General features: G+C 39.1%; 1 protein-coding gene across 4 annotated transcripts in view; it reads right to left on the bottom strand.

Moving 5' to 3' along the window:
• CUNH15orf41 (chromosome unknown C15orf41 homolog) overlaps positions 1-10,275 on the bottom strand; it is a 124,720-nt gene extending 114,445 nt beyond the window's left edge. The window contains exon 1 of one of the 4 annotated variants that reach the window (XM_017827392.1): positions 10,080-10,275. In XM_017827392.1, coding sequence (XP_017682881.1) covers positions 10,080-10,180 — 101 coding nt within the window. In that variant the 5' untranslated portion in view covers positions 10,181-10,275. The remainder of the gene's footprint in view (positions 1-10,079) is intronic. The other 3 variants (XM_017827390.1, XM_017827389.1, XM_017827391.1) reach the window with 3 other exon arrangements.
• Between the last annotated feature and the right edge of the window lie 3,491 nt (positions 10,276-13,766).

Here is a 13,766-nt window from a genome sequence, read left to right as displayed (position 1 = left end):
ACAGCCTGCTGCATTAGGTCCCTCTGCAGGAGGGTCAATTGTTTCTAAGATAATCCCTGCTTTTTCCAAACATTTTTGTTTTGCTTTAAGGAAACTATTTAGATAGTAACACACCTGTTTCATTTTGATTTTCAATCAACTCCTCCAGGTATCAGCACAGTTCCTTTCTTGGAAGTGCTTCACTCAATGCTTTAAAACACTCGAGGAAGCAGTGATCAGAGTATGAAAACTAAATTTTCTTCATTAAATCTACTGAAGCAGATATTAAAAATGCATTTAATATACTGGGGATGGCTGGTGGGCATCACTGACTGTGACAGGCCAGTTACTGATGAGCTGCTGTCAGACAGCCTTCTCAGCAGGGATCTGTGTCTAAGGCTGCTGAAGGACAGCAATATCTTCCCTTGTGTGTAAGCTCTATTCATCTCCCAAGTATTTACTAAATCACAGACCTCTGCACACAAACCCAGTGTTTCGGCGCATGCTAACAAATGATGGATGGCCTAGTCAATTCGTTATGTCCTGAAAGCGTGATTTCCTGCCATTCCAATCATCAAACCTCTAGAGCCTTCAGAGCTGATCAGTCCTGGAGAATATATTTTGCAGGCTCTATTAAAGGAGTAGAGGTTCTTTCCATTAGTCTCAAACTTTTTTTTTCCCCTGGTTGATTTAAAGAGAACTCCCTCCTTCCCACAGCACCACTGCTACTGCTCTTCCATGTGTATTCAGCAAACGTACCTTTAGTATGTTAGTAAAATAGCACTCCTGTAACACCAGCCAGTTAAAAAGACAGATTTTGTTTGTGACTACTATAAAATATGACAATCTTTTATTTAAATTCACCTATACGTCTTTATTAAGTAACCCTGACAACCCCCAAAACATTTTGTAACTTAGCTTTTTTGATCAAATACCTTTTGCAGAAATGGAGTGCTCAAAAGGACCTGTTTCCTTTGTATTTGCCTAGTGAAACATATCAGAGCTCTCTTAATTGTGTTCCTCTTAAAAGCATAAGACACTTAGGAATAAACTTCCGATGTTCAAAAGATGGGTTAGCTGTCAAAGAAACAAAGCTTCTAGATTTCACCCTTTTCATAGCAAGGCAATATACTTGACAGTCTTTCTTCTACATGCTAGAGGAGAAATTTTATTTACCTATTCAGTGATCTATAAGAGCACAATATTCATACCTCACACCTCTCATTCTGAAGCACCGAGCTTCAAGTGAAATAGTCCACAGCTGCTGAAGAGTTAGCTGTCTACGATACTGCACAGTTTTTGAAGGTTGTATAACAGATATGGGTAAACTTTAGGTAATCAAGCATTTGGTTACTCTGAAGTGCAAAGACCTTGGATTTCTTTGCTTGCTAGGTGTGATCCAGCCATAGCCAGTACAAACCAATACACATTGCCCTACCGTTCACCTCAACCTTGACCTGGAGATTAAACTCACTTTTATTGCACACAAAGGTCATCTGTGTTAGGTCAAAATTCAAAGTCCCTTGTCAGCTAACGTTGATATATTCCAACCTTTCCTACTCTAATGCATCAAATTTTTCATGGTGAGGTCATATTCAGCAGTGTATTCAGCAATTTATCGTGCCATTGTAATATAGCCCAGAATATGATTGTCCAAAAAACAACGCATGAATAAAATATTTTCCATTCCAATGTAACAAATCCCCTCCGCTCATAAAACTCAAGCCTAGACTTGTTTGATGGCTTCAGAAGAACAATACAGTATGGAGCTGTTTCTGAAATACAATCAAGAGTTACCATTTTTATCATAATATTCCTTAAATACAAGCAACATGAATATAATGGTATCCTAAAATCCACAAGTCAATTAAAATGCACATATGGTCAATGTTAAAACTTCCACTTCATCCTTCCTTAACAACCACCATAATCTTGCCTGTAAATCTACAGACATCCATTGGTCTGACGACACCAAGCTTGCTTTAGAATGAAATACTTAGAAAAACCTGTGCCACAAGACTTATATTCCTGTCCTACTGGTGATTATCACATCCATGGAATCTGTGAAGTGTAAAAAAGTACAACCAAATTAAACCACACAGTACAACCAAAAAAGTACAACCAAATTAGAGCAACACAGTAGTGTACACTGTGACCAAGATAACTTCCACAGCTTTGACATATAATAGAGTTTTCTTTCTTTCCCTTTCTTTTTATCTTTTTGTGCTCTTTTTTGTTTTCTTTTCCTTTTTACTCCCTCTTTTTTCTCCCTTTTATTTCTTTTCTCTTGCATTTTATATCTTTTCCCTCTTATTTACATTTTTCTTTTTTCTCTTTTTCTTTTCTCCCCGTTGCTTTTCTCTTTTCTCTCTGTAATTTTCTGTTTCTTTTTTCTCTCTCTTTCTATTTCTTTCTTTTCTTCTGTATTAAACAAGAGCACTTAACACACAGATCCAACAGACTCAGAATGCATTTTCAAATTATAGGGAACTAATTTCCACGTCTGCTTTAAAAGGCCCCCTCCAATCATTGTCTTTCACCATCAAATCTTCAAAGGATTTAGGATTGGCTTCTAAGTGGTTTGTATAAATTCCTCAAGGCCAAAAAAGGTTTCCCTTTACTCAGCAAAATGAATTTCACAAGTGTAGTAAGTCCTGTTCTGTGGGATTTTTTTTTATAAAATGAACTGTACTCCCATATGGTAGCACTTCGCATACTGGAAGGGGAAAACATTAAGAGGGAAGAAAGAGATTTATCAGTACTGAAAAACTCAGAAAGTATTTCAAGAAAATTCAAGACTAACATTTAAAATAGCTTTGCATTTTGCTGGGATGGACGACATATGTGGGGATGGTTGTAAGGAAGAAGATGCTTGTAAGGTAGACACTAACAAAAACTGCAGAAAAATTACAATGAACTTCCCTCAAAATTAACTTTCATGCTGATACACACTTATATATTACATCTATTTTTCTGTTAATAGGTGCAAACAATGCAAAAAACCCCTTTCCATTTCTTTCCAAACAAATCTGGAAAGGACCTATGTCCTAAAAACCTAGTACTTACATGTGGCTATGTAAGTTTTCTGTCTAAATTTTGTCTGTTGGTATTAGAGAGTTACAAAAGTAAGAAAAACTGTATTTTCCATTCTACCCTGAAAGCTCCCACTGCTACCAGTAGCTAACTTTAAGTAAGTATCTTATGTTTAATTTAATGAATAATGAAAAAGACAAAGTTTTTCTGAGTTTGTTTTGCTGATTTTGTTAATTTCTATCACACAATACTTCATACTACAGGAGAGGATTGGTATTCTTCCTCTTTAGGATCATAGCATAAGCAAACAGTTTTTTAGCAAGTCATACCAAATCCAACCAGTTACAAATTCTTTAAGGCTTCTTCACTGACATTTAAGCGAAAAGAGAAACCTGTATTGCCCACTGTCAGCCCTATCAAAGCTGTAATATAGATTTCCTACCAAGGGTTCAAATAGCAAGAACATCTTTCCAAAGGGAAAAATGTCAGTTTAGAGCTCACATAACTACTTTGTACAGTAAATTTTTATTTCATTTTAGGATTATTCTGAATATGCTACAATTTATTGTAGGACACTTCCTGAAACTTGTATACTACTAATTTTCTTTTCAAATAATGAGCCAAGACCTCTTTCTCATCTCTTATCATCAATCTGCTTACCTGTGAGGTTAACTGCAGCTTCAAGTACACAACAAAGTTAAAATCATATTAGGTTTTCGCTACATAGAATAGACAAAAACAGTAGTGTAAAACAGTCTAACATAAAAGAAGAAGAAACTGCAAAACTAAAAATTCTGTTTCATTGATGCTCTCGTTATATCCTCCACAATATTCAAACACAGAACCCAGCGCAAAGGATTTGCCACTTCAAAACAGAGAGGGTGGGAATATATCATCTCCTATTTACCATCTCCCTCCAAGTCTCTCTGCACCTCCTGCTAATGTCTGCTTTCTTTTCTCTCATGAGTTGGTCTACTGAACCTGATGAGGTGGTTTATATAGGCAGAGCATAAATTTATTTTGTTGTTAAGTAGTGAGAATATGGAAAAAAAGAGGAAGCTTAAAATGTGCCTTTAAATTTTTTTTTTGTGAAGTAAATTTCTAGCACTCATGGGGACAAAGACAACTTTCTAAATGAGATTTGCTAGATCAGTGCTTGCAGAGTAAAGAAAAATGGCCTAGTTCCCCTACATTTCAAAATAATTAATCAACTATTCAGAAGAGCAGGGAGAGCAGGAGCAGATACAAGAATCATGTTGGGTTTGCTATGACAAGAGCCTTTCCAGGCAGAAGAGAGCGCAACTGAATTGTTACACAGCAGTAGGTTGCCTGCTCATAGATACAAACTCCCTGTCTAATAATCCTGTGCTTGAGTCCTGAGCCTAGAGCTCTGAGAGCCACGAAGACACCCATCTGGCTCCTGCTCACAGGCTTCACTGCCAGTCCTCCCTCCTGGGTAACAGGAGGTCCAAGTAGCACCAGAGCAGAGCACAGAGAATTCTCCTTCACCTCAACTCAATCTGCAGGCTTGAGAATACAGAAATGCAAAAAAAAAAAAAAGTGGGCGGGATGAAAGAGAGAAGCAGTTCTACCTTCCTGTTTCCCACCACAACCGTTATGGGCTCAGCAGTACTGCTTGATAATCTAAGTAACTGCACAAAGGCAGAATAAAATTATTCACAAAAAGCAGTATATTTCCTGGTCAATAAAACTGGCTTGAAGAGGAAAATCAGAGGCCTATCCACCCCCAACTCTAAAAAACAAAACTAGAGGCAACAATGACACTGGATAAGAGGAAGAAAAAAGCAGCTGGTAAAAGAAATAACTCTGATACCACACATTTAAACTTCTTTAGGGCCTTAGTTTCAGTATGAATCATCACTGAGAAAGTGATAAAAATGAACAAATAATAAACAGATTGTTTTTTCCAATTTACAATGTAAGACATTACTGTGCAGATATATTTTTATTAAATGAAAAATCTTGCTGAGATGCTTTCCAGGCCTGGTGTCATTTAATAAAGCATTTAATAATCAGTAATTTGGAGAAAGAGGAAGACAATTACTGAAAATGTGTGTAAAACTGAAGTGATACTACATAATGAAGAAGAGAGGTCACAAATGTAGAGGAACGTGCACCTCTTGATATGCTCGAGGAATGACTGTGTGCATTACAATAATCAAACAGGAAGTTGCATACATTAAAACCAAATATCCATATTCAAATACCAAGTATATCAGTATGAAGCTGTGCATCATGTTTTCCTCTTGCTTACTGGAAAAATGAAGCAGAAGGAAAAAAAAGTACTTCTCTTACATTTATGCCAGGTTCCCTTATCTTTCTGCTGTAAAAAAAGCTCTTCCTGATCATACAGAAGTAAGTTTTCACAGAAGGGACACAAACAGGACAGTATTTCTCTGAATAGATTCACAGAAGAAAAGTGAAGAACTGCACACAGCAGCTGATAAAAGTTCTAATACTTTGAAATCCTAGTACTTTGAAAATCTCTGTAAGAGTTTGCACTCAAACAGGCTCAGAAACTAATGCCTCTCTTATAGGAACACAAGTGAAGGTACCTAAAGGAAAGTTAGGCTGGAGGCACCAACTTAGTTTAACAACTTGAAGAAAAGAAGATAAACAATACAGGACTACACAAATTGTGCTATGGAAGAATATAGCACTTCTAAATGCACTGAAATACATTTGACAATAGTTCAATGCAAGAACTTGACAAGCATATAGATTTTGGAATCACTAAGAGATGCACAGGGCTACTGAGACAACTTGAACCATAAGAAAGTTTATGGAATCTCCAATTCAAGCACAATCTAGTGTTAGAAACTCAAACGCTCAGAACAGAACCAAACCAGAAAAAAACTCACATAAAGAAATCTGCCAAGATAGTATCATAAAGAATAAGGTCAGCAAAGCTTTCAACCTGAGAAAACTTGGTAGACGTCACAGGAAGATTCAATCAAGGAAACTGTAATATTCAATCAGAATTGAGACAAAGAAGAGTAGCAAAATATGTAAAAGGTGTATATATATGAGAAGGGTCCAGTCGTTTGTCAATCATGTTCTACTGGTAAGAAGCTTTAGAAAAAGTTTCTGAGAGAAACAATATATTCTTCCAAACACAGAAGAATTGAAACAACTAAAACAGGAACTAAACAGTAAATGACTAAACCAAAGTACTAGAATATCAGTTTGGGTATGAACCCTTAGAAGCTGGACTTTTCAGGATAAGTTAAAATAGTCTTTGAATACAGGTAAAAGTTTAACTTACATCTTGTCACTACAAATAGTTAGGGCTGAAGTGATTCTTATCTACAGGATTCTACTTGGAGGCAGCTCTAACTACCATTTAAGATATAAACACATATTGAATATACAGAGATTGTAACTTTCTCAGAACATTTCCTGCAATACCCTACACTTCCTATAACCAGCCCTACAATGGGTAATTCAATTTAGACATTAGGTCTCACTGAGAAGAACAGTATCTCAGAAGAACACGAGTGCATAGCTAAAAAGAAAGCAGAAGAATAAAATACAAAAGTAACAAAGAAAACTACAATTATTAGCAAGTAGATAAATTCAGGTGAGAAACAAAGAAGAAAAAGTGGTACACTTCAGAAAAGCACTGAACATAACGTGTTAAAAAGATCAAAGGAACTACAGATCAGTGATTCAATATTGGCAGAGATTTATTGTGCTTAGTACTCAAAATTACATTTTGATAATCCTCAGGTCATCCAAATATCCAGCTGTTAAACATGAACCTGTTAGAAGACAACTGCTAAGCATGTAACAAATACCTTAAGAATAAAGAAATGAATAATACACTGGTAATTGCCAGGCATGGAATACAAAGCACTGCACTAACAGAAAAAGAACAGCAACTTGATTCCCAAGTTTTTGCAAAACAACTGGATTTTAAGCCAAGTAAACTAAATCTACGTTGACTGTAATGTTACAGGGTTGTAAAAAAAAAAAGTCCCAATGCTTGTATAAACAGTATGAGAAACAGTCTAATTTTGCCTTCTTGACATTAATAAGTCACATGGCAACGCTCTTTTGAAGTAGTAATCTCACCTGCTGAAGTAGTTCAATAACAGTAAAGCACAAACTACCCTGTTAAAAAATTATTTAGATTCACAGGTCAGGTTGGCAGCCACCACACAGCATACCTATATACTGAATTGTGGCAATTGTTTTATGGAAATTACAACTTATTCTTAGGGGCAAATTGCAGAACAAGAGCAGGCCCTTTCACAAAGTGTGAAAGATACTTTATACAAATAAGGAGCATTAACTTTGACACTTCAGGAAACACAACAACCAAGGGAGGAACCAAGAGATAAGACAGTATTAGAAAAAAAACTGAACAGATAAATGCAGAAATTCAAAGACTCTCAAGATCTATGAGGCAGCAGAAACCAGAAATATTTGAAAACTGTCAATTTATGTATTGCATTACCAGTGGAATACTGATCCTTCCCGGGAAAAGATTGAAAGTGCAAGGTGAAAGCAGCTATAATGGATGTTAGTACTTTCCAGTTTGAATCGGCAACTGTTACCATATAATAATGACAAACTGGCTATGGACACCTTCATCACACTGCAAGTACCATCACAGATTCTGGAATATTTTCTTAAAAAGACTGAATTAGAAAGTTGAGGTGGGTGGGGGGTTTGCTTGCTTGATTCTAGCTTTCATAAAGAAAAAAAAGCAGGCAAAAAGTCCAATCAGACCCTTCTCATTCCAGAAGAGAATGATAAAGGTTCTAGATTATAAGAAAATTACTTCACAGTTATAAAACACATCACTGAAAAAGCCTCCCCTTTAAGATGGCACACAAGTTTACAAATCTCTGCAGCTGGCCTCTTTTACAAGACAACAGTTACAGAGAATGCCTGTTGTACATATTATAACGTATCTATTTTAATACACCTCCCTTGCTGCTAAGGCAGGCAGTGACCTTGGAAAGTATTATTTATCTTCTGCATCTGTCCTGCTATGAGAAATAAACAAAGAAACAACAAAGAAATACCACTTCCTGAACCATTCACAGAAAGGACATATGTAGACCTCAAAATACACTTAAGACAGGCATTTTTGAAAAAGCTATCAATTAATTCATCACTCAAATAGAAGATTTTAGCCTTCTGTCAGGATGGGCAAACAAAATTCAGGAGAGGCCTATAAGCAGAATTCAAAAGAGGGCATTTTCATAACATAATGTGAATAACAAGAAAACAGTGTGCTAAGCCAGCTAATTATGGAAGAAACTACTATAGCTAATCTCTGCTTTTCAGTGTTCACCACACCAGCTGCTTTACAAAAAAAATGTTATTTTGTTCCTAACTAACCCTGACCCTGTTAGAGCCTGGTGCTAATAACACCAAGGTTGTGAGTTCAATCCCCATACGGGCCATTCACTTAAGAGCTGGACTTGATGATCCTTGTGGGTCCCTTCCAACTCAGAATATTCTGTGATTGTGTGATCTTACAATGTTAGTTGCACATAGTTTTTCAGGAGTCATCAAGTTCTGAAACAGAGGACTGAACAGATCTTTTGCAGTATCAAATGTGTGGACTGGGAAGTAAAACGTATCAGAAAGGCCTGGCCTTTTTATGACAAACTCGTTTTCCCTATTACAGACCCTCATGTGCTTATGGATCTGTCTTGGCAGCAGGTTCTGACCTGGAAAACGAACCCAAAGTCTAACCTTCTTTCAAGACAGCTTTATAAGGAGACTAGAAAAAGAGAACACGTGCATGCATATGTGTAATGCCTGCATGCACACACAAATATACATAAACACTTATTCCTAATTTCATTAGTACCAAAGTGGTAAAGCCAAATCTAAGTTCTTTAGACATATGCTGTCACAGTAAGTGGATTCCAAGTTGCAGAAGTACTGTGCAAGGTGAGCTGGGTTCCCAACAATGCAACTCAATGCACTCCCTAAACCAACCACATTTTTTTACAATCACTTGTTCTCTATAACAGGGCTATTCCCTCAGCTTGATTTTTAACTACAATACACACTTTCCCGAAAATGAAAAGATTTCACTGGACAACTTCAAAGCCTAAGTTAGTGTCGGCTCCTCATCCACTTACTCTAAGTTACAGTGTCAGTTTCTTCTCCCACGCTTCCTATAAGACTAGCAAGGCTCATTCGGGAAGCCTGTGAATGATTTTCTATTTTACTTATTTCTCTCTCGTGAAAATAAGCATAGCACCTAAACCCCTACATTTTTCTGTATTATTTGTGGTGATTTTAGAGACAGCACCATTCTTTTCCCCCCAAAACCCATTTTGCTTTCCTTTCCAATACAGCATTAGTAATCCTTCCCCCAAACCTGAAAACAACGTGAAAAGCCTTGCAACTTCCCTTACAACTCTCTTGTTGATAGTAAGCAAATTTTGGCAATGAAATCGGTGCATAGAGCACATCCTGTCATGTGCACCTTTCCATGCTAGCCTACGGTCATTTGCAAATGCTTTAAACAATTCTGAACACTCAGGCATGGAAGCAGATGAATGGCCGTATGTCACAAGATGACCCCTTTTCCAGCCTTCAACTGCAAAGTAGCAACAGGTAGTGAATTATGGGTCCAGAAAGCCCCTTCTGCCTAAGTGAAAGGGGCAGTGGTATTGCAAGATGTGTTCCACCCTTGGCCTCAGCCACAGAGTTACGGCCCGAGCCTTAAGGCTTCATTCATATCAGAAGACCTACTTGGTGTTTAAGAGACTCATGAAGGGACGCAAAAGCTTTCACTTGGACGTGTGGCAGGGTCGGGGAGGAAGCTTGCTTTATTTTGTGCCAACTCCTCAGGTCACGGTGGGTGAGCAGTACCCTGCTCCCAGCAGCAGCTTCAGCGAGCTGTCGCTTGCCGTCGACGACCGTGTGCGTGTCCTGGTGATTTTGTACCGTGTGGGGCCAGAACTGGGGCACCGGGTGGGGCTGGCGGAGCGGCCCCCGTGGCCCCTCGCCCGCCAGCAGCCAGCCCGCAGGCCGCCGCCGGGGTCCCGCGCCGAAGGGCGGGAAGCACTTACCTAGGGAACTTCTCCTTCAGCTTCCTCAGGCTCTGTCGGGTGGGCTGCACGTGCCCCAGGAACTGGGCTATCTCATCGTACTGGGCTTTGCTCAGCTTCATGCCTCGCACCGCCGGGGCTGCGCGGAGGCGGCGGGAGAGACGCGGGGCGCGGTCTGTGCCGCCCCAGCCCCGCGGCCGCGCCGGGCGGCGAGAGGCAGAAGGCCAATGATGGCGGGGCGGGGAATCGCGACAACCCCCGGGCGCCCTTTGCGACGATCCCGGCACCGAAGCAGCCACGGGCGGCCGCTTCCTGCAGCTCCGCCCCGCGGCCCCTCCGGGGCGGTGCGAAGGGGGCGGTGCGAGCGGCCATCCCACGCCGCTCGGCTCTGCGCAGCCGCCCCGGTGGGCGGGAGGGCCGCTGTGTCCCGGCGGGAGCGGCGCTGGGTGGGGCGGTGCGCAGGAGTAGTGGGGTCCGATGGGGCGTCGGTCGCCGACCGCCTCATGCCTGAGGACGTGCCCGCTTTGGTGCCCCGCAAGCCGCTCTTTCAAGCCGCTGCGGCGCCGGCGAGGGCAGAAGGAGCTGGCGGGGTGGCGGTGGTGCGGCCCCGGCGGCGGGCAGAGGGGGCCGAGGTCCGCTGGGGAGGTGCCCCCTTCACGGGGCTTCTCGTGTGGGGGAGCGCCCTTGCGGGTACAGGCTATATTACGGCTTGGAACTACAATTTTCGAGGTCCTTTCCAAAAGTCACGCTGCAAGGACTGTTTTTTTGCTATTTAAGGGAAAAATAAGTGCTGTAGTAGCGGGACTGCAGATGCGGATAGGGCCTTCAGCCTTCCACATAAACACAGTGAAGGATCCCACTAAATTTTAGGAGAAAACCGTCCAAGTTTGTGCGTGGATTTACTTCAAAGTTTGTTAGGGCTCAAACTTAAGCAAGCAATATTGAATATCATTTAACTGCTAGTAAATATGTTGCAAGTTTCTGTGCTGGGCATTTTTAATAGCTATTACAACTTCAAAGATGATAGGTATGTACTTCTGTTAAGACCAGAGGTTACAGAAGAGAACTGACCATGCATGTGACTGAGAAATATAAATACTCCCTTTGATTTCTGTTTAATTGCATTCATGAACTATACACAGGCTACTGGAGTCCTAACCTTGAGGTTTCAGGCACTTAAAAATATGGATTAAGAGCTGATTTTTTATTATTATTTTTAAATTTTAGGTTTTGTTCACTTGCTTTCTCTTTTGCAAGCTTTAGTATCACATTTTAAGTATTTTTCTGCATCTTAGCCAGAAACTTTGCAAAGTTTCTTGCAAGAGTATAAGACCTGGAACTTCAAGGAAGAGCGAGTATCACAGGTATATCAGCAGGGTCAGTCATTTAGGAATATTTGTACGACTGGTTTCTTATTGATTGAGAATGTCTAAAGAACTCTCTTATCACTTGATCCTCCCTGAATTTTAGTGAGTTTGGTTTGGAAGTAGAAGCCTTCCTGGGAACAGCTGTTTCTGGTAATATAGTCTAAATATAAATGTTTGAATCTCATCAGTTACCTCAGAGTATAAGAAAATATAGTGAAGCTGAGCCAAATTAGAGATTCCGTTCCTCACTCCAAGACCAAAAAATAATATGTGAAATTGAAAAAAGAGCATTCTTTTAATGAGGATTGTTATTTAACGTAAAGATATTTTGTTTTCTTTAGCTCTATCGAAGAGTAGAGTAGGAGATAGGTGTGTTTGGGAGGGAAGGGGGTGTTCCTTTCAATTTATTATCCACTTTAAAGGCCCATAAAGATATATTTTTCTTGAAACATAGAAAAGGTAACTTTTCCCTATCTTTCCAAACATGATAATTATGGCTTTTTCTTTTGAAATAGATTTAAAATAAAATAATTAAATGGTCTTTCACTACCACTACTACTGCTCCTTTAGAAACAATCAGTAGTGCTTCTTTAAAAAAAAAACCACAAAACAGCAAACAAAATTTTTCTGTCTTCGTTGAGGGATAATTTCCAGTAAAAGTGTTTTTAAAAACTTTAATGTTACTATCTATAACTACTGTCTCAGTTCACTTATTCACTACTACATGTTCTTGATTTTTATTTTTTTTAATAAATCAAACGACACATCAGTCTACAACGCACAGAAGTGAAATAGGTTAGAACTGCAGCATGAAGCTATCAGTCTATGGACCAAACTACAAACATCTGATATATGTATTATGTATATATTGGATATATTTTGTAGTGTCTCCCACTGCATCAAGGTTTTGTAGATTTCAAAAATATTTTTTAAAAAAGCAAATAACCTTCTAACATGAAGGTTCACTGAAACAGGAGCTAATATCATGCTGTTGTAAGGAGGTAACACCCCTCAGATGTGAACTGCTGCAGAGTAGCATTTTGCATGTTGCAATGGAAAATATAGCTGAGAAGTTCTATATGCAAAGTATAAGCCACTCTTTACCTAAATTAATTAATACAGAACTATTCCAATGAAACATTCCAAAAATCCAGTGAGAGAAAAATGAGATATTCCTAGCAGAAAGAGTCCATTAAATACTTCTTTCCAGCAATCAAACTGCCTTTCCAGTTTTACTATACCAAACAAACGTCAGACCGTGTGTAATTAAGCTGTGGACATCTATACAGTAAGATGTTGTAGATGGGGCAAATTTGCATAAATTCAGTAAGCAACTGGATGAAATATCTAAGAAAAATAAAAGACATGAAAAACTTAAATTTATATTTGGCTCAGGGAGACTGAGAGCTGCAAATGGTTGCATTCTGGGGGAACATTCTCAGGAAGTAGTTACTATATGCTTGCTTTGGTTTTAGATGCTTTCCATGGTATCTGCCTGAGGCAGCTGCTCTTGATTTTTGCCTTGAGGTTGGTTTCCAGTCCCTCTATTATATAAACAAAGTTTCCTTCCAAGAAGGACAGTAGACTAAAGAGAAAACACTATGGGAAAATCAAACAATTGGGAATGACAAATGGGGGGGGGGGGAAACAAGAAGACGTGTAACCTATTGGAGGAAAATAAAGACGGGGAGACAGAGCGAAACACCTGGCAGAGGACTTCAGTAATGACCATCCTTCCTTGTAGGTAGTCTTGGGCACAGTTGGTGTAGGATAGTAGGTAATGGACTCTAGGCCCATTGGTTTTTTGTTTTGTTTTAGTTGGTAGTGTATGATATTAGTATGTGTCTTTGTTACTTTAAGATGATTGCATAGTGTGATTTACAGCCAAGTTTAGAGTTAAAATACCATTAATTCTCCACAGAGCTTAAAACCACTGTGTTTTGAGAATAGGTAATTATAGTATGATATTATGAGGAATCAATTCATGCACATAGTGTGAATTTTTATCTGATTTTTATGACGTTACATACCAATATCTTTTTCCTTTATCACCCATTTCTTCATAGGCAAAATCTCTTGTCCATGTTCCTTTCTGTAACAAAATTAATGCAAAGACTGCTAGAACACATACATATTTTCCAATCTATTGATCGTAGATGCTAGTGTTGGGAACTACGCTAAAACTAGAATCTCATCTGCAACTGATTGGAGCGCTAGTTACAATTCTCTAATGCTTTTAATATTCCCACTTCATTCAGCTTGGTGCACATGCTTCTGTAAATATTTTTCATCTGTTTTCATCTATTTTGTGTGAGATTTTTTGTTGTGAAATTAAGTTCTT

This window comes from Lepidothrix coronata, unplaced genomic scaffold (assembly GCF_001604755.1).
Source record: "Lepidothrix coronata isolate B3197 unplaced genomic scaffold, Lepidothrix_coronata-1.0 Scaffold138, whole genome shotgun sequence".
Lineage (NCBI taxonomy): Eukaryota > Metazoa > Chordata > Aves > Passeriformes > Pipridae > Lepidothrix > Lepidothrix coronata.
The sequence above is the reverse complement of the archived record's forward strand: the minus strand, read 5'-3'. Positions and strand labels throughout refer to the sequence as shown.